Genomic DNA, 24,574 nt, shown 5'->3' on the forward strand with positions numbered 1-24,574 from the left:
AATGCTTGGTGCCACAGATGGGTAAAACCATCTTGGTAGATGGGTTAAACTAGTCTAGGGGAACCAACAGGCTTCAATTCTATGAGTGACTTAGGGGGATATTTATCCCAAGCATATGTTGGGTTTATAGTACATTTTATTGGATTTACCTCTCCCATCTGCCTCCTCTTACTCCACATTGCAGTGAAGGACACGCCCCCAAACTTCCCCAAACTTCCCATATCTCCTGTTTTCCGAGTAGTACATCCCAATGAACTTCACCCCTCGTCTCCACCCTACCTCCATTGGTAGGCTTCCAGAATGGGCTTATGAAAACAATTTGTTCTAGCTTCCGGAAGGTGGCTGAAGCTGCGGAGTTCCTAGAGCTCCGTCAGACCCCAAAATGCCAACAGCATCCTCTGTATCCCAGTTGTCCTGACTTTTGTCTTGCCACCGGACTCTGATGACTTCAGAAGAGTGAGGCTGACAATTTTTTGCAATTCTGACTCATTTAAATCTAATTCACACAGAAGTCAAGCTATCCCTTTCTAATGTCACACACACACACAATCTACACTTGTCTCCTTTCTCATCTCCCTTGGAGAGCAAAGTTTTGTTTTGTTTTGTATTCTCAGTAACTAGGACAAATACCTAGCCCATTAGGTGTTTAATAAATGCTTGATTTATTGATTTTTAGAAAAGTGGCAAGCTTCTTGAGCCTCAGTTTCCGTAATTGTAAAATGAGGGAGTTGGACTTGATGATCTTTGAGGAGCCGTCCCAGATCTAAATTTAAGATTTTTGAAGATACTGGCAGACGGAAGTGACCCAGTCAATAAGGAGTAGAGTCAGGATTCGAACTTAGGTCCTTTCCTAGCATCATTATCAACGTTCTTGTCCTGGGCACCAAGCCGCTGGTGAATGAATAGACCTATGGATGATCCGCGATCCACTGACTATTGGGTCTACGCAATGGAGGGAGGATGTAGACGAGGGGTGAAGTCTATTGGGATATACTACTCGGAAAACAGGAGATATGGGAAGTTAGGGGAAATTTGGGGACGTGTCCTTTACTGGTGTGTGTGTGTGTGAGCGTGTGTGCGGATGTGTCTGACTGTGTGTGTGTGTGCGCGGATGTGTCTGACTGTGTGTGTGTGTGCGCGGATGTGTCTGACTGTGTGTGTGCGCGGATGTGTCTGACTGTGTGTGTGCGCGCGCGACCGTGTGTGCGCATGTGTCTGACTGTCTGTCTCTGGTTCCATCCCGAGACATCTTCACAGAAGTTGGAAGAGCGAGGTTTCTGGGATGTACCAATAATGTACAGGGGGTGGGAATGCTCTCTGGGTATATATCACTCAATGGCTCATAAGACGAAGTGGGAGTCGATGGAAGATCATCGGATATACGTCACTTAGAAGGCATAGAGTGTAATTTAGTCGGAGTTCCAAGTGACGTCCAGAATGATTAATATTATTCCTGTTTGGTAAAAGAGGGACGAGAATAACCCTTGGAAAGAGAGACACAGTGCGCAGTCTCAGAACTTCATCGCCTCGCTGTGCCCCGGAAGTACTTCCTGTGATCCGCCTCCAAACCCTCTTAGCTGAGCTTGGGAAAGCGCCTCCTTCTTTTTCTCTTCCGCCGTTTTCGCGTTTGCACTAGGTAAGAATTTTCTCTGCTCCCCCAAGATCCTTTTGTCCTCTCACCTTTCCCACGGTAATTTCTGAATCCCAGGGCCGGGGCCCAGTGTCCAGAGGTGGGGTTCTGCCGCCGGCCGCGTTCCTGGGCTGGCCGACACTGTCCCGGCGGTTCGGAAGCAGCCCGCGTGGTCGGTCTGGGAAGGAGGGATGAAGGCGGGAGGCCCCGAGGTTGGCTTTCTGCTCACTCTCGGCGATGGATTTTTGCTTCCGCAGGTCCCTCAGCTGCCGATATGCAGAACGACGCCGGTGAGTTCGTGGATCTGTACGTGCCGCGGAAATGGTGAGCAAGGTTCCCTTGTGCTGCGCCCGCAGTGCTCGGGCCCCGACCCTTATCCCTGCCTCCCGCTCGTACTCCCCCCAACCTTTCCTTCCCTTGCCCCAGCCTTCCGCCGACTTTTCTGACCCAGATCCTTCTCCCCGCAGCTCTGCGAGCAACAGAATCATCGGGGCCAAGGATCACGCGTCCATTCAGATGAATGTGGCCGAGGTGAGCGCCGCCCTGTCCGCAGGGACCGATCTCCGGTTGTCGATTATTGGCACCTGAGGCTAACTCGGGAACCTGGAACTGTAGATCCTCGTGTTAGAGGGGAAATGGAGGATTGGAGATAGGGTTAGAAATAATTAGCCCTCATTGTAGAACTTAAGGGTTTGCAAAACGTCCTATATCTTTTTTGAGCCTCCGAACAGTTCCGAAGTAGGCGCTATTTTATCAACCTCGTTTTACGAATCAGGAAACTGAAGCCGAGCACCTTAAGTGACATGTCCCCCTCCCCCAGAATCGGGCTGCTTAGCGTTTACAGTCACTGTAAGGTTTGACTCCATAACCAGAATTCAGGACTGCTGGCTTCTCAGTTGCTTTTTGTTGGTTCTGAAGTTAGAAATCTTTAGTCTTTGACTGAAGTTGGGAACAGTTTGCAGATTGATGATTCAGAAGCCAGAAAATTAAGAGTTACTATTTGCTGTTAGCCGTGAATGGCTCTAGTGTGGTATAAGGTACGTTGGGATTGAGATCTGCCATAGCCTAAAACAAAAAAAATACAAAAACAAGGACATTGATGATAGGCTTTCACCATTTAGCAAAACCTTGAATGATACTGTGGAGATTCATCCTTCATAAAGTGATGAATAAATCTTTAATAAAGATGTTTTAGCTATCCTTGTCGAGCTATCTTACTATATCTTAAGCTATGTCTTACTAGTAAATTTACTTAGAAACCTAAAACATAATGCATCAAATCCTGCATGCAAATGGTTTGCTAAGTTTTTTTTTTTCAAATATAAAATTGAGATTTTTTTCCCCTAGTTTATAAAAATAGAATTTACTCTAATTGAAAAGTGAACCAATATCATCTTCTTTTAGGTTGACAAAGTCACAGGGAGATTCAATGGCCAGTTTAAAACTTATGCAATTTGTGGAGCAATTCGTAGAATGGTGAGTGGTTTTTCCTCTTAAGTTGGTGAAAAATTTGAGAATAGCATATGCTAACAGCATAACAACACATGAGAATAAGATCTAAGAATTGTAACTTGAATATGACCGAGTCACAGGTCTTCACAGGCATTGTCTACTTAAATCTTGCCAAAAAGTTCAGGTTCAAAAGCTGTTCAGTTATAAACTAATCTTGCCTTCTTGATTGAAGAAAAAACAGAGGACTTGAACTGTTAAAACTACTTATAGAGGTAATATGGGGAAAAAGGATTAAACAAAGAACAAATTACAAAAGCAAATTTTTAAGCCTGATTAAAAAAAAAATTGTTTAACAATTTGAGTTATCCAAAACTAAGAATGAGCTGCTGAGAAGCTGCTTAAGCAGATGTCTGTGATAGAGAGATGGAGAGATTTCTAGTTAGGTATGGTTTAGATCAGATGATGATAGATTGAATTAAATCTTGCTGTTTTTAACCTGAAAAAGCACAAAGCTATTTTCTCTACAGCTCTAGTTGAAAAATGGGTTGCGAAATCCAATGTTCTTTCTATCTAAAAGTCAAGGATATCAAACTAAATGTTTACCTCATATGTAAATGTAAAGCACTGCTTCCCTACTTTGTTATGATATTATATATGTTCATAATCTCACCAGATATCTAGGAAAAGATAACCTCTTCAGTTATTCAACTGGAACTTTAAAATCCTATAGCTAATTCAAACTAACCTCTATTTAAGGGAGAATCTGATGATTCTATTCTCCGGCTGGCAAAAAATGATGGCATTGTTTCAAAGTAAGTAATTTGTCACACTTGGAATATATACTCTTACTCTTAATTATTTTTTCTGGGTTTCATTGTTTTCAATAATTTTTCTTCTTGTTCCCCTTAGGAACTTCTAATTGAAGAAATCTTGTGGAATGTCTTAATAAATCCAAAAAACCAGAATGTGTATTGATTCATTTTTATGCTAATAGGAAGAAAATTGACTTTAGTCAAAAGAAAATTGAAAATTGACTTTAGTATTATACTGTGTTTAACTATTCCTACTTTTTGACATCTATTATCACCTCATAGAGAAGTTTTCCTTTGAAAGAGTTTTGTCTGAGAAAACAAATGATTATTTTAATTCTAAAGCATACACATTATATCAAAAGCAAGTTTTATTTCACAGCATCTCAAATTTCACAAATTCATTATCTTACTATTGAAAACAGACCAATTACAAGTGCCTCAAATACAATGACATTTAAAACTAAAGTTTACACAAATTTACATTAACCTAGTGCAGTTGTGCTGAAAGAAAGCAGCACTACATGTTTATGGCCACAAACCCAAATACTTAAAACAGACAGACAGCTCAAACATTTCAACATTTTTTCCTTTGAAAAGTTTTAGGGCTTAATTTTGGTTTAAATATTGGCTTTGTTGCAGTAATTTTGTGCTACCACACAGTGGCAGCTTTTATATTACTAAAAAGGGTACGTTTATCATAACAAGGCTTTTGAGCCAAACAGGTTATATAAAACCAATTTGGCAGCTAAAATTTAAAACTATATATATACACATTCACACACACACACAATTAAAATTATTGTATTTGCCAACAGTTTCACTATTGACTATACAGGATGGTTAGAGGAAAGTACCTAAAGTATACATTGTAAACCATAGAGCAAATATTTGGGAATCGGACCCTTACAGTGCTTGTACATATTTTATAAGTACCCTTTTGAGAAAATTTCAATGGCATAACTTAGAAGACTCAATGCACAGTAGGTATACATAATTTCATGTTACTGAGACCAGCCAAACAGGTGATAACCTTAGTGTAATAACCTAAGATCAGGCTGGGTTAGTAAAGTAGGTAAAGGGACAACCTCATGGGGGAAAACAAGTTTAAGGTGCTTATAGAAATAGGATTGTTATTGGCTCATTAACTAAAAACACTGGCCCATAAAATAGTACTTGAGCATAGCACAGTTTCTGTAGCTTCCATAATTTGTAGATAATTGCAAAGCTACTTCAGCTAGATTGATAGTATTGTGTCAGGCAACTGATGATAAATGATAGCTGTTCTATGCTGATCCTTACCTTGTGGTGCCCACAACTGTCAAAACTAGTTCAGTACTCAAATGTTATACAGTGAAATATAAATTCAATAGGAAATGGGATATCTTTAAACAGCTGGGAGATAGTTTAGAAAAGGCAAAGGGAAGTAGTAGTCTGGAATGATGTGTTTGAGAAAATGACTAGGTAGGGATGGGGAAGTCTTATAGTTATGTTCAAAGACTTAGGCTTCATGGGACTGGTAAATTGCAAATTGCTAGTTACAATAGCAACCAGCACTTGAGAGGCCTAAATTGTTTGGCCTGATAAGACTGGCCAATACTCTGGCCCCTTCTAGATGTGATTTCTAGGCAATAAATATTTTTAGTTTTCCTCGTAAAGGAACTTTTTTTCAGATCTTATATGTCAGCATGCTTTTCAACTGTGTGGAACTCTGCTACATGTTTTTCTCATGCGAGTTAATTTTTCAAAGACATTTGATAAGACTGACCTGAATACTGATCATATGTTGCATACCAATTAATAAAAGATTAAGTTTATGACCAGTTGGTGTCACTATACTACATACTATGTAAGAGACAACATCAAATATTTGAAATTTGCAGCAATTAACGTGTAACCTATGCGTTTACAAAACTGTGTACACAATTTGATAATACGTGTACAATATATAATGTAGTCAAAACAGGCAAAACTGAAGTTTACAGTACTTTTAAGAGTAACTCCCTCTTTCTTCCAGAGCAAGGTATGGTATTCAAGTTGGTCTTAAGTAAATTCCTTAATCAAAAAATCCAATTATTTTTGTTCTCTTGCAAAAATTAAAATGAATACCAATTTTCTCAATCACAATATTGCTTAGAAGAAACAATGCAAGAATTAGCAAGTAACTACTATAGGACCAAACTGTTGCATATTTTATCCAAACATTTGTTTAGTACTTGAATTAGATGTCATTTTTCCTGCCCACTCTTCACAATTGTATATAAACATTATACTTGAGTCTCACAAGGGTTTGTTTGGATATGCAACATGCCAATTTCAAGAGGAACATCACAGTGGCACGATGCTTGGAAGAACAGAATTCGAGTAAAAAAATACAATAAAAAAATTCAGATCTTGTTTCATTGGCTTAATTTGATAGCAAAAACTATAATTGCTGACACTTGGGAGAACTGCGTGCAGAAAGTAGTCAGAAAGGGACTTTGCTTTGGGTACTATAATGGCAGAGAACATCCTGAAGTGACAAACAGCAAATCACCCTTTAAGCCAAAACACTTCTACAGTTCTTTAGAGTCGCTTGACTGCAATTACCTTCATCAAGTATGATTGCATGATGAGATCCTTAACATTTAACATTCTAAAATTTTAACTATCCCTTTATCAATGTATTAATGCTTAAATAAATTAATAATTTCATCACTGATGAAGCCATTGTTCAAGATCTAGAAATCCAGATCCCATTGTTTGCTAACACAGCCACAGAATTCTTTCTGAATGCAAGGCAAATGCAGGTAAAGGATAAAACACTATATAATTATAGAATTTATAACTTACGCAACAAAAAGATTCTGGTACCAGACCAGTTTCAGGCACATTTAAAAAAAAGTACATTTTGTTCATATAAAAAATGCAGGAAAAATTTCCAATACCATTTAAAGTATGACATTTTGGAATGGAAGTAATAATGAACAATTTAAAAAAAAGTATCTTTCAAAGGAACAATAACATAACATCCTTTAAAGGGAAGAATGAACAGCCACAGTGACAACTACATCAGGAATTACTTGTGCTTTAGTGTCTAAAGGAAATAATCCTTTCTGTGCCAACAAACCTGTTGTCACCCAACAAATACTCAACTATGCCACTAAGAGAACATACATTTTAACTAACTGAAAGTTGTGATGTAATAGGGGCACAGAAAAGATTAGTGGGAAGTGGAAGTCATTCAGCAGCAAAGCATTCTGTAAATCTTCCTGTCAACTGTTAGGTGGAACACACTTGGGCTAGGATTGCTGGGTGAGACGTCTATAATGAGGTAAAACTTGGTTTTCAGGAAGGTATAGAGCTAGTTCCAGAGCCACAAGCACTGTAAATTCAAATCCAATTAGATCTCTTCGGTTGAATCTGAAGCGTTCTTCTAACTTCTGTATTGAAGAAGAAAGACTAAGTTAGATTGTTGTATCCATATTTTTTTCTAGCTATATTAAATAGTCATCACTTTGCCCACCTGTGACTCACTTTTTTTCAGGATGAAGCAAAAACAAAAAACTTGATTGTCTTTATGTCTAAATGTGAAGGCATTTGTATATTTTTGTTAGTGAGAAACATTTCCAAAGCTTGGGAAGAACAATTAGTAGATGCATAAATTATCATCTTTCTAACATTTGTGTCATAAAGAATAAAGATCTTTTGGCTTAAGTGAGACCAACTTAATTCGAGCTACCAACATAGGGAAAATAGCACTAGTCTATGTTTATATTTTTGATCATCAGCTCTGAATCCTATAATTCTGTGTCCTTATACATATGAATTTTGAATATACTCTCATTTTTACAACACTAGAAATGAGAAATTATATCCCAGTTAATATTGATTGCAAGTAGATATAGGTAGAATTTAGCATTTACCCTAACCTGACTAAAAGAACCAAAAGCTAGAACTCTCAACAGTGACATACTCTTCCATGAAAATAGAATCTGGTTATACTTACATCAATAAGTTGCTTTACTTCATTTTTCCTGAGGTCACTACTGATCTTTGCTGCAAGGAGCACACAAGCACCAGCACACAGTTTGCGGTTCTGTTTGTTGAGCTTGCCTTGTAAGACAAGCTTCTCAAAGTAAACATAAGCCATTGACACGGTAACTGGTTCGAGGTTGCATTCTTCAGAGAGATTCCTCATTTCCCGTTTTAGGCTGTGAGTAAACAAAAACCAAATCATGTTCTTAGTCACGAGGCAATATGGATCCTAATAGTCTTACAGACTAAGCAGTTTTAGATACAAGTGGAAGATGATTACCTTCTCACAAGTCCAAATGACTGCTAGCCCAGCTTTACTCAAGATTTTCTTACCTTCTAATTTTACTCAATGTAAGTTTGATGTGAGGAAACTTCTCTTTAAAAGTTTCATTCATGTCCTTTTTAAGGTCTGAAGGTTTCACATATTCTATCACGGTGGTCTGAAATAGAAAAGAAAATTGTCAGCTAGGATATATTCATTTTTGATCCTCAAACTCCATCTCCTATTGCTATAATGTAAATCTAGCCTTAGGGATCAAAATGAAAAGTTTTGCTGTTGAACTATTTTCATGCTTGTTAACAGCAAGGTGTGTACAAATAAATCTAGACCATTTTTAATACCTAAAATCTTTATGGAGAGCACTTCTGGGAGATTTAACAAAGTGAAGATGAAGCCTTAGTTCCCAAAGCAGGATGCAGAATATAGAATTATGCTTAAGTTTTGTGCTGCTTAGAGATTAAGTAATTGAATAAAATGAGGCAATATTGCTGACTAGCTTTTTTCCAGGTATCAAAAGGCACAAGCATTCCACTAATTTCTCTTACTTATAATCAATCTTGTTTTCTGTGAAACAAGTTTCTTAGCATATTTTTAGTTGCTAAGCTATGAATCTGAGGTTTTAAATTTGTCCAAAATGAGTACTGCTTAAACATGTGGCCGTGAGACGATTAGCATTTATTGAGTGCCCTATGATGTGTCAGGAACTATTCTGAGCACTGAGGATTCAAAGAAAGGAAAAAAATAAAAAGTTCCTATTCTCAAAAAGTCTACTGGGGAATACAACATGCAAACGAGTACATATTAACAAGATGCATAAAGATAAACCAGACATCAGGCAAAGCAGAAGCAGTAAGGAGGATGAGAAAGGCTTACAGAAGGTTGGGTTTTAGCTGGGAAGCTAAGTAACTAGAGATGAAGGGAAGAATTCCAGTCATGGTTACAGCCAGTGAAAATGCACAGAGTGGGAAGAAGCAGTGTTTGAGGAGTAGCAAAGAGACCAGTATTATTGGATTGCAGAGTAAGAGGTGTATGCGAATAGAACAGTAAAGGTGAGAAAGACTGGAAAAGTAGGAAGGGCCAGGTTATGAAGGGCTCTGGATATCAAACAGGAATATATATTTGTTCAAATAGGGGATTAAGTGGGAGAAGGAGGGAGAAGAGTGTGACATGGTCAGATCCACATTTAGAAAGATCAATTTGACAGCTGAGTGAAGAAGAGACAAATGAGGAGAGAACTTGAGGCTGGGAGATACACTAGCAGTCTACTTTAGTAGCCCTGGTACAAGGTCACAGAGTGGCTACCAAGGTGGTAGCAGTGTCAAAGGAGAGAAGGGGATGTACATGAGAAACCTCACAACAGTAAAACTGACAAGCCTTGACAAAAGACTAGATATAGGATCAGTGAGGAGTCAAGAGTGACATCTCTACTGGAACCTAGATAAATGAGAAAGTGGTAGTGGCTTCAATACTAACAGGGAATTGATACTAGAAGAATTTAACAATTTAGCTTTAAGATTGTTTCCAGTTCTAGAGGGTAATGCTATGATTTGTTTCTTCATATACAGGCACATTAAAATCTACTGCTGTTGAATCTCTTTTGTAATCTTCTAAGGACAGATGCTCACAAGTTTTACTAATATGATTCTGTAGTACCGAATGTTTTCACAATCATTGATTACACAATCTGCCACTGAATCAATTCTTAAGTAAATGCTAGACATACGAAAAATATCATTGATCAATTTTTATACACTTTATTGTTTTCTTACCATATATGATGCAAAGATAAGAACACGCTTGTGTTTCCCACAGGGCCACTGAGGATCATCAAGGAGATTAGGATTATATTCTATTGAATCACCTGTCTCACTCCCTAGAAGCACATACAATAGCATCAAGCATAGGTATAAGTCAGAATTGTTTTCAGACAAAAGGTATCCAGTAAATGTTTGGGTGTGTGTGTGTGTGTGTGTGTGTGTGTGTGTGTGTGTGTGTGTGTGTTTCCCTTTTAAATTGCTGATTTCAATTTCTTTTTTTTTTCTTTCTCTTAAATCACTACCAAGTTAGTACAGTGGATAGAGTACTAAATTTCAAGTGAGGAATACCCAAGTTCAAATGCTGCTTTGGATACTTAGTGTGACCTTGGATAAATCTTAACTTATCTGACTCAGTTTCCCTTCTGTAAAATGGGGATGATAATTTCACTTACCTCACAGGTTCTTAAGATCAAATAAGATAATGTGACGTGCATTATAAACCTTAAATTGCTATATGGATGTTACTAATGATAATAATAACGACAGTATAAGATTAACTGAGAAACGTTAAAGGTTGTTTAGAAAGAAGAGAAAAGGATGTCACATTTTCTGGTCCCTACTTCTACTGAGTACAAGAAAAGCAGAAACGGATCTAATGAGGCCATTCACTGAGAATTTCTTTTTCTTCCCTTTCCATCAGTGTGCCTTTTGCTACTATCTCCTCCTTTACCCTTGTCTCATATGAAGAGGTGGGATTCCTCTTCGCCAAGGGTAACTTAACTTGTACAAGTGATCTGTTGCCTCCTCTGTCAGCCCTATTTTCTCACTTATCTTCAATCTTTCCTTGTGTGCTGGCTACTTCTCTACTGCCTACAAATATGCCACCATCCCAATGTGGCTCTCTCCTCCAGGATCAAATATGAAATGCTCTAGCAATCAAATCCTTCTTAACCCCTGCCACTTTTTCAATCTTCTTACATTCCCCAATCCCACTCTTGGATGCAATAACATAGGCCTTCTTGGCTGTTGCTGTTGCTTGAATAAGACATCCCAATTCCTGACCCCTTGCATTTTCATTAGCCATTATTCCATGTATGAAACGCGTTCCCTCTTCATCTAGTTTCCAAAAAGTTCCAGCTAAAATCCCACCTTTTGTAGAAATTTTTTCCTGATCTGTCTTAATTCTACTGTTTTTCCTCTGCTGATTATTTCCAATGTATCTTCTGTATAGCTTTTTTGATATATAGTCGTTTACATGTGAAATTAGGGACTATATTTTAGCACAATGTATGGCACATAATAGGCATTTAATAAATGTTGACTTACTTATACTGTAAGGGTGAAGGATTTAATTTAGATATTATGTCAAATGGATACATTTCCTGACTGGGAGGAAAGTGGTAAAACTGCTTTCCTTAAATCTTTCATAGTAAACTAGAACTTCATCTCTCTGGAATGGGATAAATAGGTTCTCAGCAGATGGACATAAATGTATGTATGTATGTATGTTGATGTGTGTGACTTTGGGAAAATGCCAGCATACTAACATATGCACCACTGACATTTCTTTGAGTTTATACATTCTCATAGTGAGGAATGAGGGCACAGTCCATTGTGAAGACATTAATGGGCATACACTTATGGTAAAGGGAGGGTCAAGAGGGTCAAGTGGGCCCAAGAGAATTTGACTGAATTATTGGGCATCATAAGAGGATATACCTCCAAAGAGTGGTAGGAGAAAAAAAAAGATAAATGTAAATTCTGGGTCAATTACAACTTTTAGATAGAAAACCAATTTTCCATCCTTGTGTCCTAACTAAAAATTGAATTTGTATTATTTCTTTCCTATTAAGTGAAAATATTAGGAAACATTGTTTTTAACAATGAAACTCTCATCTATTTGTAACGATAAATGCTGCACTTAAATGAAAATGCGAGAATTGGTAAATGAACATCCACATTTAATGTCCATGTTTGCTTTTGGGGTATTTTAAAATGGGTTTTCGGTTTTGTTTTTGCTTGTCCTGTTTTGCCTTTTGTTCTTCACAGATGTATTTATGGAAATTAAATTTTGTCAAAAATAAGTGTTAACTATAAAAATAGTAGTATTATGTCACTAAAGTTACTTGGTGAAGCACTATTCTCAGCATGTGGTTAATTTTTAAAGGTGAATTTCCTTTTGTGATATCTGAGCCAGCATAATGTGTACGTGCAATTTCTGTTAAACAATTCTAAGATAATTTTCCCACATTTAATATTTAAAATTTATTCTTGGCTCCCTTTAGTGTCTCTTAAGTCTTTATCAACCTTTCTCCATTTCTACAATATTTATTCTTTTCAATTGGCTTAAGTTCAGTTACTGGTCTGATCATTATTGCTGGCATGCATTTGTATAAAATAAGTTCTATTACATTCTCTTTACTTTTTCAGTCTCCCCCTTCCTAGTCCATCCTTCACACAGCTACCAAAGTGATAAATGTTCTGAAAGCATAGCTCTGACCATCTCATGCTCAAAAGGCTCTAGAGTGCTCAAACACAAGCGCTTCTGTTTTCCTTTTAAAACCCTTCATAATGTAGCCCCAGACTGCCTTTCCCCCTTACATAATGCCTTTTTTTACTCAAAGATATGGTTAAATGGACTTTTCTTGCCATTCCTCAAACATGACCCTTTGTCTCCTTTCTTGGTCCTTCTGACCAGGCTGTTGATTTTTCCTTAAGGACTCTCTCAAAGCTCAACTGAAGTATACCATGAGACTTTTCCTTGCCTTTTCAACTGCTCTGTTAGAGATTCCAGTGTATTTACTATGATATATTTTGTATCAATTTGAGTGTGTATGTATTTCTCCTGATAAAATGAAAACTCCTTGATGGCAGAGACTGCTTGTTTTTGTTGTCTTGGTTCTATACATATAGATTCTTAAATAAATTCCTGTGAACTAAAAACATGAACTGAAAGAAAACCTCATGTTATAAAACTTCATACCTAATTCTGTGCCTGATGGCACAGATTTAGCTGTGGCAGATTTGTATCTTGACCCAGGCAGAGTCCGTTGAACGCTGGATCGGGGTTGGGATGCTGCAGTGTGATTATCACTTTTATGTGTGACAAGGGCATTTGTAGGATACAAAAATTTTGCATAAGATACTACCTGAAAAACAAATTCACATTTGAGATTATTTTCCTCATTTGACTGAGTTAGACAAAAAACAAAACAAAACAAAACCAAACCAAACCAAGTATCCCCGTGCTCCCCAAACCCAAGTTTCAGGAGGCTTTTCTTCATGTTGTATGTATTGATAAAGAATGCAAAAATGAATTCCTTCCCAACTGCTTACTTAGGACGAAGGAAAGAACCATGTTTGTAGGCTATCTTTTCAACTTTGAATTTATTTCCTTTTATTCACATTGATAGTCCAGTTTGGCCCTAATGAATTCCTATGAATGGAAATTAATGTGTATGTTTGGGTTACTTCCCTAGGGAACTTTACCATCGAAAAACTAGCATATGTAAAAAATTCATTTCTCCATCCTAAGAGTATGGGTTTATACATGATCCAATGAGTATCTGATATAAATTATTACTGTTTTGGTAACCTATGGTATTTTATCCTGCTCACTGTTCTATCATTTTCACATTCATCCCTTCAAATATTTCATATGAAAACATTCTATAATATAATGAAACTGAAAAGGATTAGTATTGTGTGATATCTGAGATTTGAAACAAATCTCCAAATAAGAGGAATATAACACTTTTGTTTATGTTAAAGTAGCTGGCTTAAAATTCAACTTATTTAGAAAAATAAAATTAGAAGTGAAAATGGTAATATAATAAATATATAAGCCTATTTTCCATAAGGTTGCATAAGCTTCTTTCCTATTTATCTTTCAATTAATTACAAACAGTAAGATAAACAAAGTTAAAATTTTTAAATAAAAGTTAAAATATTTAGGTCTTTTAGCATTCTTAAAAATTCTGACTTCAAAATTCTACAAACAATAATTAGCATTAGTTACTATGAAAATACAAAGATTAATCTTTTACCTTTCCATCAGCACCAAGCTCAACTCCTTCCAACATAAAGACCATTTCAGAAGATACTGAAACCCCACCAGATGGATGCCTCTGTTTCTGGCTTTCTACCTTTATGTCACTGTAAAAGTATTTAGATCAAAGATGGTATATTTTGGGAAGATAAAATTCCTTCCTCCTATAGTAAATGAACTACTGAATTAGGGGAGGGAGATTGGGAAAGGAGAAAGAAGTAGCTAGATTTTTAAAAATAGCATCAATACTGATGAACATGTCTAGATAGTTTTTTTTCCTTTTTCCCATGAAAAATGTATACATCTATTATCAATAAGCTACTGAAAATAAAAAGGAATGGAACCTGAACTTTCATAGAAATAACATTGAGTTAAGATTATGTAAAAGATAAATACTATTAGAAGATATTAAGAAATTCCCTAGCATTTTACATTGTTTCTGTTTCATGATAGTATTAATTCCTAGATAATACCATTTCCTATAATCAAAATAAAATTTGTATTAACCAATAAACATCTAGTGAATACCATTACTTACCTTTGTTTAAAGGATTGTACACATTTCATAGGAAAATTTGTAGGTAAAATCAAATTGTAGTAATACACAGCCAGTAAGCTTTGGAAACTGCCTCTGTAACTGGTGTTTTCCCACATCAGAGGAAGAATGGGTTTTCTATTATTGACTATTTTTATAGCATGTTTGCACACAATACTATTTCTACTGCTAAACATCCGTTTCCTTCCATAAATTATGAACAGGACAATCAAGTGGACAGGATGTGAGAGAACACAATTGTATTCCACATAAAGTGAAAGAACAATAAAGGCAATTTATATATAAATAGGTTCCCCCAAAAATAGTTTTTAAAAAGCTACACAAAATTACCTCAAAATGCAAACAGAATATTAATATTTTTAATATGATGAATAACTTTAACTCATAGGAAGTTTAATTAGATCGTATTTTTACTGAATTCTGAATGCTTCTGGAATTTTGGGGGGATAATTCTTCATTATAATAGGTCTGAATTTTTAGACCTGTTTTTCTAATTCTTAACATTATTTCCCCCAGGTTATGTTATCCTAGAGAGCTTTTAAATCATTATCACATATACCACACCTTGTATAATGCTGATGCTCTTATTATCAAACTTAAAAGTTAGAGAAAAGTGCAAGGTGCTCATTTTGCAGATGTTTTAGTAGTTCAATTATGGCCAACTTTTCCTGACCTCATTTGGGATTTTCTTGGCAAAGATCCTGGAATGGTTTTCTATCTCTTTTAGCTTAGCAAACTGAGACAAATGGGGTTAAGTGATTTGGCAGGGTACACATAGAGATCACACACAAGGTTAGATTTGAACTCAGGAAGATGAGCCTTCCCGATTGCAGACCTGTTGCTCTATTCATCATACTACCTAGCTATTTATATATGTAGATGTTTAGGTAAGCAAATTATAAATTACATATCATATCTTTTTTTTAAATAACTTTTTATTGACAGAACCCATGCCAAGGTAATTTTTTACAACATTATCCCTTGCACTCACTTCTGTTCTGATTTTTGCCCTCCCTCCCTCCCTTCTCTCCCACATGGCAAGCAGTCCTATACATGTTAAATCATATCATGTCTTTTGTGAAATTTGTCAGATCTACAGTTAAAATCTTTACTTACTTAATCCGAATGCTTTCTCCATAAGGCAAAATAGAAAATGCTGCACACAAGGACCTTTTAGCACAAATCAGAACTATCCTGAAATGCAATGGGGAAAACAAATGATGATATAAGAAAGTTCACAAAATTAGAACTAAGCTAAAAATACTCATAAATATTGCTTCTCAATCACATACTATGTGCTTAGGCACTGATGTAAATATTTTCTTTTATTAAAAAAGCAAGCACATATTTCATTAAGAAATTCAGAAGGTGGGAAAATTTTCAAGTTATTTCCTCATTGAGTCTTTAACAAGAAAAGGTTAATGTCAGTTAACACTGTGTGCCACCTCAAGCACAGAGTCTGAAGTTGGGAGTCTATTGACAACTTGCAGGTTTCTCCAATTGTGACTTTTTTTTGGTTAGTGTGTCTTCCCTCACTCCAGCCATGCCAAATCACATTAGAATAGAGTTAAATACTGTCAATAGCTAACCTTCTGAGCTATCTTCCATTACATATATACAGCAACATTTCTGGCAAATTAATAAGAGGGTCCAGAAAAGAGTCTCCATGTTCACATGAGTTATTCCTGACTTTGGCTGTCTCCATACCTGCACCAGGTAATGTCCTGCCTGGGAAAAACTTTTCCTCTGCCTGGGAAAAACTTTGCTCTCCAAATGGGTAACTGTCTCTATTAGTGATTCCTAATATGAGGAAAAACTCCAACTATGCTTAATTTACTCTGCAACATGGCCATCTCCTCTATGATTTCAACAGCTGTCTTCTTCTTCCTCCAAAGTATCCTTTCTTCCCTCCCCATTCTGGATCCAAGATCAAATGAATTCTGCCAAGTTATTTCTCTAGGGTCCCTTTTTGTGTTGTTTCCTCAACACAGAATATAGATTACTCAGAATATAGGTTCCTTGAGTGACAAGGATGTCTCCATTTTTTTCTGTGTATCCTCAGAGAAGGAGAAATGCTTTTCTACTCATTTCTGATTATTTGCTCATGAAAAGGTAGCTACTGTCCAAAGCAAAAAGGAAGGCATATGAAAGGCCAATGATCCAATTAATGGAGAAAAGCCTTAACGTCAAGAGTCACAAGTCCCTATAGTTAAAATTTGTTTCCTATGACCCAAGTTTTTAATACTCCCCTTTCCTATCCTTACCACTAATGAAACTGAAGATGGTGTATTATGGATTGTAACTGTTTCACAAAAGCTTACCGAATAAAAATATCACACATGTGTTTTACTTTTTGCTCTAGAGGCCTGGATATGTGAAATTCACTTTGTCCAATGCTATACTTTGTACTCCTGGCCTCACAACAGAAAAGAATTTCAGTGGTCAAAAGAAGCAAACTGCCAATGTAGGAGAGATCTACTTGGAATTATGGCTCAAAGACAATACTGACTAGTAATATGGTGGTCATCTACTTTAGTTTCCTCATCATTAAATCGAGAGGTTGAGATTTTATGACTTTTAAGGTCTCTTCTAGCTCTGAGAACCAGCACATCATTCTTCTTAGTGGAAAACAAAACTGTAGGAATAAGCCACTTCCCAATAACAAACATAAAGAGTATGAAAAAACAGTTCTTAAGTTACCAAACTAATTACAATGATATTTAAAAATGCTACAAATCACTAATTATTAGAGAAATACAAATTAAACTAACCATGAAGTTTTACGTCACATCCATTGGATTGGCAAAAACAGACAGAAAAGAAAATGACACTTTGGAGAGGCTGTGGGAAAACTCAAAACTCAGGTACTGTTGGAACTGTGAACTGGCCTTAACCATTCTACAAAACAATCTGGAATTTTTCAGTCTCCAAAGTTACTTCTCTTTGACTCTGTATACCACTATTACAACCATACCCCAAGAAAATCAAAGAAGAAAAGGACCCATATATAAAAATATATTATTAGCAGCTCCAGATTCCCATCAATTGGGTAATAATTGAACAAATTATCATATATAAATGCAATGAAAAACTATTTTGCCATATGAAATGAAGAAAGAGTTAGTTTTAGAGATCTGGGAAAACTTATGTGGCTTGATGCAGTGAACAGAACCAGGAAAATAATTTATTCTGTAACACCAGCGTTGTAAAAATGAATAATTTTGAAAGACTTCTGAATTCTGATGAATGAAATAATCAACTACATTTCCAGAAACCTGATGAATGCTGTTCACCAGACAGGAGAGATAGTGGATTAATATGTAGAATGGAAAATGCATTTTGTGAGGTAGCCAATTTGTTTTGATTATGAATATATGACACAAGGGCTGTTTCTTACATGTGCCAGAAAGTGGGATAAAGAAAAAAAAAAGTGTTTTAATTGAGAAAAACATTTTAAAAAATCCAATGTGCGGCATGTCATCTTTTATAATATGAAGCATATCAGAAATAATTCAGAGTAAGTTAAAAGAGCCAGAATTAATTTATCAGGGAAATGTAAGTAAAATGAATTTCATCTTTTCTCATAAATCCTCATTTCTTTCAACTAAAACTAAGCTAGCATTTCTTTTTGAAATTCAATTGATGCCTTTTATTTTTATATCAACTTGAAAAAAAAAATCTCACCCACTGCCTTTCCTTTGGAACAAAAAATAAAAAAGAAAGGAAAAAGAAAAACGAATACATTGCTTCTGACAATCTATGCAATATCTGGGGCTTACAAATTGTACATTCTAAAATACTAGCCTATATATGCCTTCTATTCTAATTTTAGCTTTTCTTTGAAATGTTTACTAAAATATCACTATCAGATTTTCTAGATTATTACCGAAAATTCCAGAGGATTATTTATAAATCTTACATGTCTAAAAATGAGCACTTTGCTATACATGTATGTACTAGAAATAATATGAAGAGGAAAGCAAAGAAAAGTTGAACTAATAAGGAAAAGGAAGTAGCTAAATTCTTTTTTTGGGGGGGAGGAGGAGGGTTGAGGCAATTGGGGTTAAGTGACTTGCCCAGGGTCACACAGTTAGGAAGGGTTAAATGTCTGAGACTAGATTTGAACTCAGGTTATTCTGACTTTAGGGCTGGGGCTCTATCCACTGTGCCAACTAACTGTCCCTGCTAATTTCTTTTTTTTTTTTTCCTTTTTAAAAATTTTTAATAGCTTTTTATTTACAAGTTATATGCATGGGTAATTTTATAGCACTGACAATTGCCAAACTTTTTGTTCCAATTTTTCCCCTCCTTCCCCTTCTCTCTCCCCCTCCTTTCCTTAGATGGCTGGATGACCAATACATGTTAAATATATTAGAGTATAAATTAAATACAAAATAAGTATACATGTCCAAACCATTATTTTGCTGTACAAAAAGAATCGGACTCCGAAATATTGTACAGTTAGCCTGTGAAGGAAATCAAAAATGCAGGCAGGCAAAAATAGAGGGATTGGGAATTCGATGTAATGGTTCTTAGTCATCTCCCAGAGTTCTTTCACTGGGTGTAGCTGGTTCAGTTCATTACTGCTCCATTAGAACTGATTTGGTTCATCTCTTTGCTGAAGATGGCCAGGTCCATCAGAACTGATCATCATAGAGTACTGTTGTTGAAGTATATAATGATCTCCTGGTCCTGCTCATTTCACTCAGCATCAGTTTCTGTAAGTCTCTCCAGGCCTTTCTGAAATCATCCTGTTGGTCGTTTCTTACCAAACAATAATATTCCATATTATTCATATACCACAATTTATTCAGACATTCTCCAATTGATGGGCATCTACTCAGTTTCCAGTTTCTGGCTACTACAAAGAGACCTGCCACAAACATTCTTGCACATACAGGTCCCTTTTCCTTCTTTAAGATCTCTTTGTGTCCCTGTAATTTCTTAAAAAGATGTATTTTTAAAAGACAGAACCAAATTCTGTTTGCACAGAACTTCATCACTTCACATGAAGTCTTCCTTTCCTGATGCCTTAAGCTGATAAGGTCTTTCCTTTGAAATTACCTTGTATATGTTTTGTACCAACTTATGATAACAAAAGCATTAAATTTACAAAGCAATTTACATATGCTATCTTATTCAATTCTTATAACAACCTAGTGAGGCAGGTGCTAATTAACTGCCATTTTTTGTTTTTGTTTTCTTGATGTGTTCTGTTTTTATATTACAAATATTTATAGATTACTTCTACTTCATGAGAAGTCTCTTGAAACAGTGAAGTAAAATTATTAATACAGTAACCTTATTGAAAATTCATGCAATATTTCACAACTGTAATGCCACTCCCCACCATGTTCAATAATTTTGCAGTTCTGTCTAACTCTTCATGATCCCGTTTGAGGTTTTCTTGGCACAAATTATTAGAGTAATTTTTCTTCTCCAGATCATATGAGGAAACTGAGGCAAACAGAGTTAAATGAGTTGTCCAGGGTCACACAGTCAATAAGCGTCTAAAGCTATTTTGAACTCAGGAAGATGTTTTAGTATTCTGTTTATGCTGACTTTTACTTTGTGCTATTTTATGTAGATCTTTCCAAGTTTTTAAAAAAATAATCTATTCCCCATTTCTAATAACACAATAATATCTCATTATATTTATATACCTCAAATAATTTTGCCATTCGAATTGTTAAACATCCTTAGTTTCCTTTTTTTTTCTTTACCAACACAAAGAGAATTGCTATGAATATATCTGTACATCTTGGACCTTTTCCTTTTTCTTTGATCGCTTTTGGGTATAAGTCTTGTGTTGGAATAGCTTCAAAGGGAAAATAAGCTCATCATGTATAATTACAAAATGTTTTCCAGAGGTTGTACCCATGCATAGGTCCACCAATAGTGCTTTAAGGATCTTGTTTTCCCACAACTCTTCCCATGTTATCACTGTCCTTTTTTAGTCATCTTTTCTACTCTGATGGATGTGAGCTCCCAATTATAAAGGAGGAAACTGAGAGGCAGAGAAGCTAAGTGACCTGCACAGATAGGAACAGCTATTAATTGTCTGAGACAGAACTTGAATTTGGATCTTTCTGATTCCAAGTCCAACACTGTCCACTGTGCACTTAGGTATGTAAGTGTTATTCTCCCTGATGGCATGAGTTCCTGAAGGCAGGGATAGTTTCATCATAGTCTCTGTGTCCCGATAGCCTGGCACAATGCCTGGAACATAATTAAGGTTGTTGATTAAGCAATTGATTCATTCAATAGGTGGCTGTGTCCTAAGGACAGTAAGGACACCTCGGCTGGATCACCAAATGCATGAATCGAACTGTGTGTAATAAACATACTCAAGGAGGTTAAGAGGATAGGTAGGTGCCTCAGTGGATACAATGTTAGTCCTGACATCGAGAAGACCTGAATTCAAATCCAGCCTCGGACACTTCCTAGTTGTGTGACCCTTGACAAATCACTTAACCCTGTTTGCCTTAGTTTCCTTATCTGGAAAATGAGCTGGAGAAGGAGATGACAAGCCATTCCAGAACCTTTACCAAGAAAACCTCAAACTGAATCACAAAGAATTGGACATGACTGAAATAAACAACTAATTTAAAAAAGTTTAAAGCCAGGTCCTTAAAGTCTTATAAATTCCAAATAGGCACTCATATTTAGATCCTCCATGTAACAGGAAGTGTTTCTTATGCAGGGAAATTTTAGTTACACCTGTATTTTAGGAATAACGCTTGAAGATACAAAATTCAAATTAACTTCAATAATTTCTAAAGTTTTAAGATTCTACTGTAAACAAAGCTTCCTCCCCAAAATCATACTTTTCAATACTTTGAAAATCTTCACATATTAACCTGTTTTAGTGGTTTTATGATTTTGAGCAGACTTGTAGAGACAAGCATTTCACCTGTATATATAATGTAGAAGAAACACTCAGACCATTAAGTTTCTATATTAAAGTAATAAAAAAAAATTAAAGGTCACCTGCTATTTTTTGTGTCATATTGTCTCATGTTCTTAATAAAATGAGTCTTCTTCAAGCCTTTGTGTCTTGGTGATCCAGATATATGTTTGGTTCTGCAATTGAAAAGGAAAAAAATAAATAAATTTCTCTCTACCCCACAGACTCTTCATTAGGACTTGTATGATCAGATGGCAGCACCAGCATGCAGGACCTCCGGCACTTTTCTTGGACAAGGGTAGCAGGGAAAAGGAATGCATGCAACAAGATTAATGCTGCTTTGAAAGAGTACCTTTGTACAGTGGCATATTCCACTATGTCTTCTAAAAATTCTAGAGAACAGCGCTGGGAGATAAAACGCCTTCTGCAAAAATGTACACCAACATGAAGAGTGAATAATATTAATTGAAAGCCTTAATGAATAGAAACTAAAAAAGCATGTGATGGATCCCTTAAAATAGTTATCAAAAAAAAAAGCCAGAAAAAATAAATCTTTCAAAAGTTATTCTTCAAAATTTCAGAAAAAAGATAGACTCATTAGTATGTAAAATTCAACTTAAGAAGATTTTTATTTTCCATTTTAATTAGAAGATCTTATATTAAATAGAATCTATGAACTCACCAATGTGGGTAAATCCCCCCATTAGTGATGAAGAACCAAAGCCATCCATCTTTATTCATTTTGGTTAGGGTACCTTATCCATGGTTTTTTTCACAGATCCTCCACAGAGGTCTTTCACTGTAACATCATACGTCTTCCCTTCCACTCCTGTCCTCCATACCCTGTTTGGTGCTAGAGTCTTTCTCTAGAACTTTTTTTTTTTTTTTTTAACATTTCACATTACAATGGAAGCATTCTAGAGGTCCATTTGTTACCATATGCTTTTGTCACATGGCTGACTTCCTTTTCAAATCACAAAATTTATTTTTTTCAATGATATCTATTATACTAGTTCTTGCAGACCATGAAACAACTGATGCTTCTAGAAAAACATCTGAGAACTGAAATTCTAAATGGTAATATCAATAATTAATGTGAAACATAAATTAGTATCATAGAAAACTCATCCTTACTAATATTTAATATTTACTTAGCATAGTATAAGGTACGGTTATTTTATATAGATTTCTGGGAGAAAACTTATTTAAGAAGAAAACCATGCATATCTACTTCTCTAAACATTATCTCTTCTATTTTAAAGAATTATTGTATAGAAATAAATACTGAATTTATCTGCCTTTTTGGAACATATAGGGGGGTATATTTATATACATACACATATAAATGATTCTGCCTAGTAAAGGCACAAAAAATAATTTTTAATTACTTTAGGATAGTATAAGGGAAGGTTTCATGGAGGAGGTGGCAGCTTGAAGTACTGGTTCAATGGCTAGAAATGGGGGCAACAATGAGGGGAAATGGTGCAAAAACATAGGATGCTAACAGGTAGAATAACTGGTGAGCAGACAATGTTAGAAAGAAAGCAACAATAATGAAAAAAGCCCTTCTATTTAATTAACATTTTCTTTTTACAGAAAACATGTTCTATGGAACATGTGAACAACAACAAAAATTAGGGAATATTAACAGGGACATCTGTAGCCCAAGACATAAAATTCATTGGGAAGATAAAAAGAGGATTCATTTTACATGAAAATAGGGATCTTATATGTCAAAAATGGGATAAGTGCTTTTAAATTTTTATACTTTCCCTATCTCATTATGTCAATGACCTCCCAAAAGAAATATGGGAATAGAATCCTCTATCTTCTCTTTTTATTTATCTAAAAAATGAATTAGATAGATATCAAGACTTTATACACAGTATAATATTTGAGGCAATCTTAAGACAAAATGGGAATTCACCGGCACAGAAGGTATGGCAGTGGGGACCTCTGATTTGTTGGCTCACTTTCTGTGGATATGTATTATAGTTTATGGGTGTCTAATTTAAGTAGATTTATAGATATCGTCCAGTTTTAATCAAATTAACCCTCACAAAATGGACAAATTGGCTTTAAAAGATTCCTGTAAAGAATTTGTGGACTGATAATACTATCAATGAACATAAGTAAACAAAAAGAAAATAGTAGAGAAAAGAGTAGATCCCAGGAGGATCTCATCAGTCACGATAAATATAAAAGCAAAACAATAACAATCTAATCAAAACTAATAGGAAGAAGCATCTCCCAAATTAAAAAAATCATCAAAAAGACTGAAAAAATAGATGATATATCCTATTATTAGTAATCAAGCCATGCACTCACACTCACACTCTCACTCTCTCTCTCTCTATTGTACCTTCAGATATTAGCTAATAACAGCACAAAGTCATTATGACCAGTAAGACACTTAAAAATTAAGCTTGTGTTGTCAAAAATGGATCACTTCTATCTGCACAGTGTAAAAAAATTTTTTTTCTAACCTGGTTAAAATTATATCAAATGAAGAATTTCAATGGATTTTTTCTTGATATCAGAGAAGATGGAAATTTGCCAACTAAATATCAACATAAACTGTGGATAATTTTTGGATAAGATTTAAAAATAAGTATCATAATTTACAGTAAGCAGAGTCAATGATGTGCTTTTTCAACTTGTGATTTATGTATGATTGTCAGGTATCCTTTTCTGATAGGACAGCAGCCACAAAACTAATCATGGCAACAAACTGAATTTAGTACATGAACTTTGCTGTACTGAAAACTGTTAAAGATTCAAAAAAATTAAATATGTTCAATAATCTTGCTTCCTAAAAAAAACTGAATGTTTAGTGAGGTTTTTGTACCATTTAAATTTATTTCACTCATCTCATACTTTAAGGTTGTATATGTATGTGACAAAAATACATTTTTTATTAAAAAATTTTTTTTACTCATAGGTATACGCAATCCAAAAAGTTTAGAGACTGATTTATGTGATATATCATGGCCTTAATAAAATCACATGACTGACTATGCTTTCTACAAGAGAAGTATTTTAAACAAATATCAATAAAAAATTGATTCACTGAAAACTGAGATCCCAAATTAAACATTTCAGCCTATTCAAGTGATAA

General features: G+C 35.4%; 2 protein-coding genes across 3 annotated transcripts in view; one reads left to right on the forward strand and one right to left on the reverse strand.

Moving 5' to 3' along the window:
- The first annotated feature begins 1,527 nt into the window (after positions 1–1,527).
- RPS21 (ribosomal protein S21) lies at positions 1,528–4,047 on the forward strand. The gene is made up of 6 exons (XM_051976705.1): positions 1,528–1,636; positions 1,888–1,954; positions 2,098–2,161; positions 3,035–3,106; positions 3,839–3,894; positions 3,992–4,047. The coding sequence occupies exons 2-6, from the start codon at positions 1,905–1,907 to the stop codon at positions 3,999–4,001; spliced, it is 252 nt and encodes an 83-aa protein (XP_051832665.1). The 5' UTR covers positions 1,528–1,636; positions 1,888–1,904; the 3' UTR covers positions 4,002–4,047.
- Positions 4,048–4,244: 197 nt separating this feature from the next.
- Positions 4,245–24,574, reverse strand: part of CABLES2 (Cdk5 and Abl enzyme substrate 2) — a 36,176-nt gene continuing 15,846 nt past the window's right edge. Inside the window, exons 2-10 of one of the 2 annotated variants that reach the window (XM_051976704.1) lie at positions 21,809–21,880; positions 21,540–21,632; positions 15,666–15,743; positions 13,992–14,100; positions 12,929–13,094; positions 9,958–10,061; positions 8,242–8,348; positions 7,880–8,084; positions 4,245–7,313 (exon numbers count right to left, since the gene is read on the reverse strand). In XM_051976704.1, coding sequence (XP_051832664.1) covers positions 7,173–7,313; positions 7,880–8,084; positions 8,242–8,348; positions 9,958–10,061; positions 12,929–13,094; positions 13,992–14,100; positions 15,666–15,743; positions 21,540–21,632; positions 21,809–21,880 — 1,075 coding nt within the window. In that variant the 3' untranslated portion in view covers positions 4,245–7,172. The remainder of the gene's footprint in view (positions 7,314–7,879; positions 8,085–8,241; positions 8,349–9,957; positions 10,062–12,928; positions 13,095–13,991; positions 14,101–15,665; positions 15,744–21,539; positions 21,633–21,808; positions 21,881–24,574) is intronic. The other variant, XM_051976703.1, reaches the window with a different exon arrangement.

Source organism: Antechinus flavipes, chromosome 2, assembly GCF_016432865.1.
Source record: "Antechinus flavipes isolate AdamAnt ecotype Samford, QLD, Australia chromosome 2, AdamAnt_v2, whole genome shotgun sequence".
In the NCBI taxonomy this organism is placed as follows: Eukaryota; Metazoa; Chordata; class Mammalia; order Dasyuromorphia; family Dasyuridae; genus Antechinus; species Antechinus flavipes.

What these genes read in the sequence shown, in the direction of transcription:
- RPS21 (XM_051976705.1), top strand. Translation starts at nt 1,905, where the DNA reads ATGCAGAACGACGCCGGTGAGTTCGTGGATCTGTACGTGCCGCGGAAA. An exon ending in CTGTACGTGCCGCGGAAATG is followed by an intron (nt 1,955 to 2,097) that starts GTGAGCAAGGTT and finishes TTCTCCCCGCAG; the next exon opens with CTCTGCGAGCAACAGAATCA. An exon ending in GTGGAGCAATTCGTAGAATG is followed by an intron (nt 3,107 to 3,838) that starts GTGAGTGGTTTT and finishes CCTCTATTTAAG; the next exon opens with GGAGAATCTGATGATTCTAT.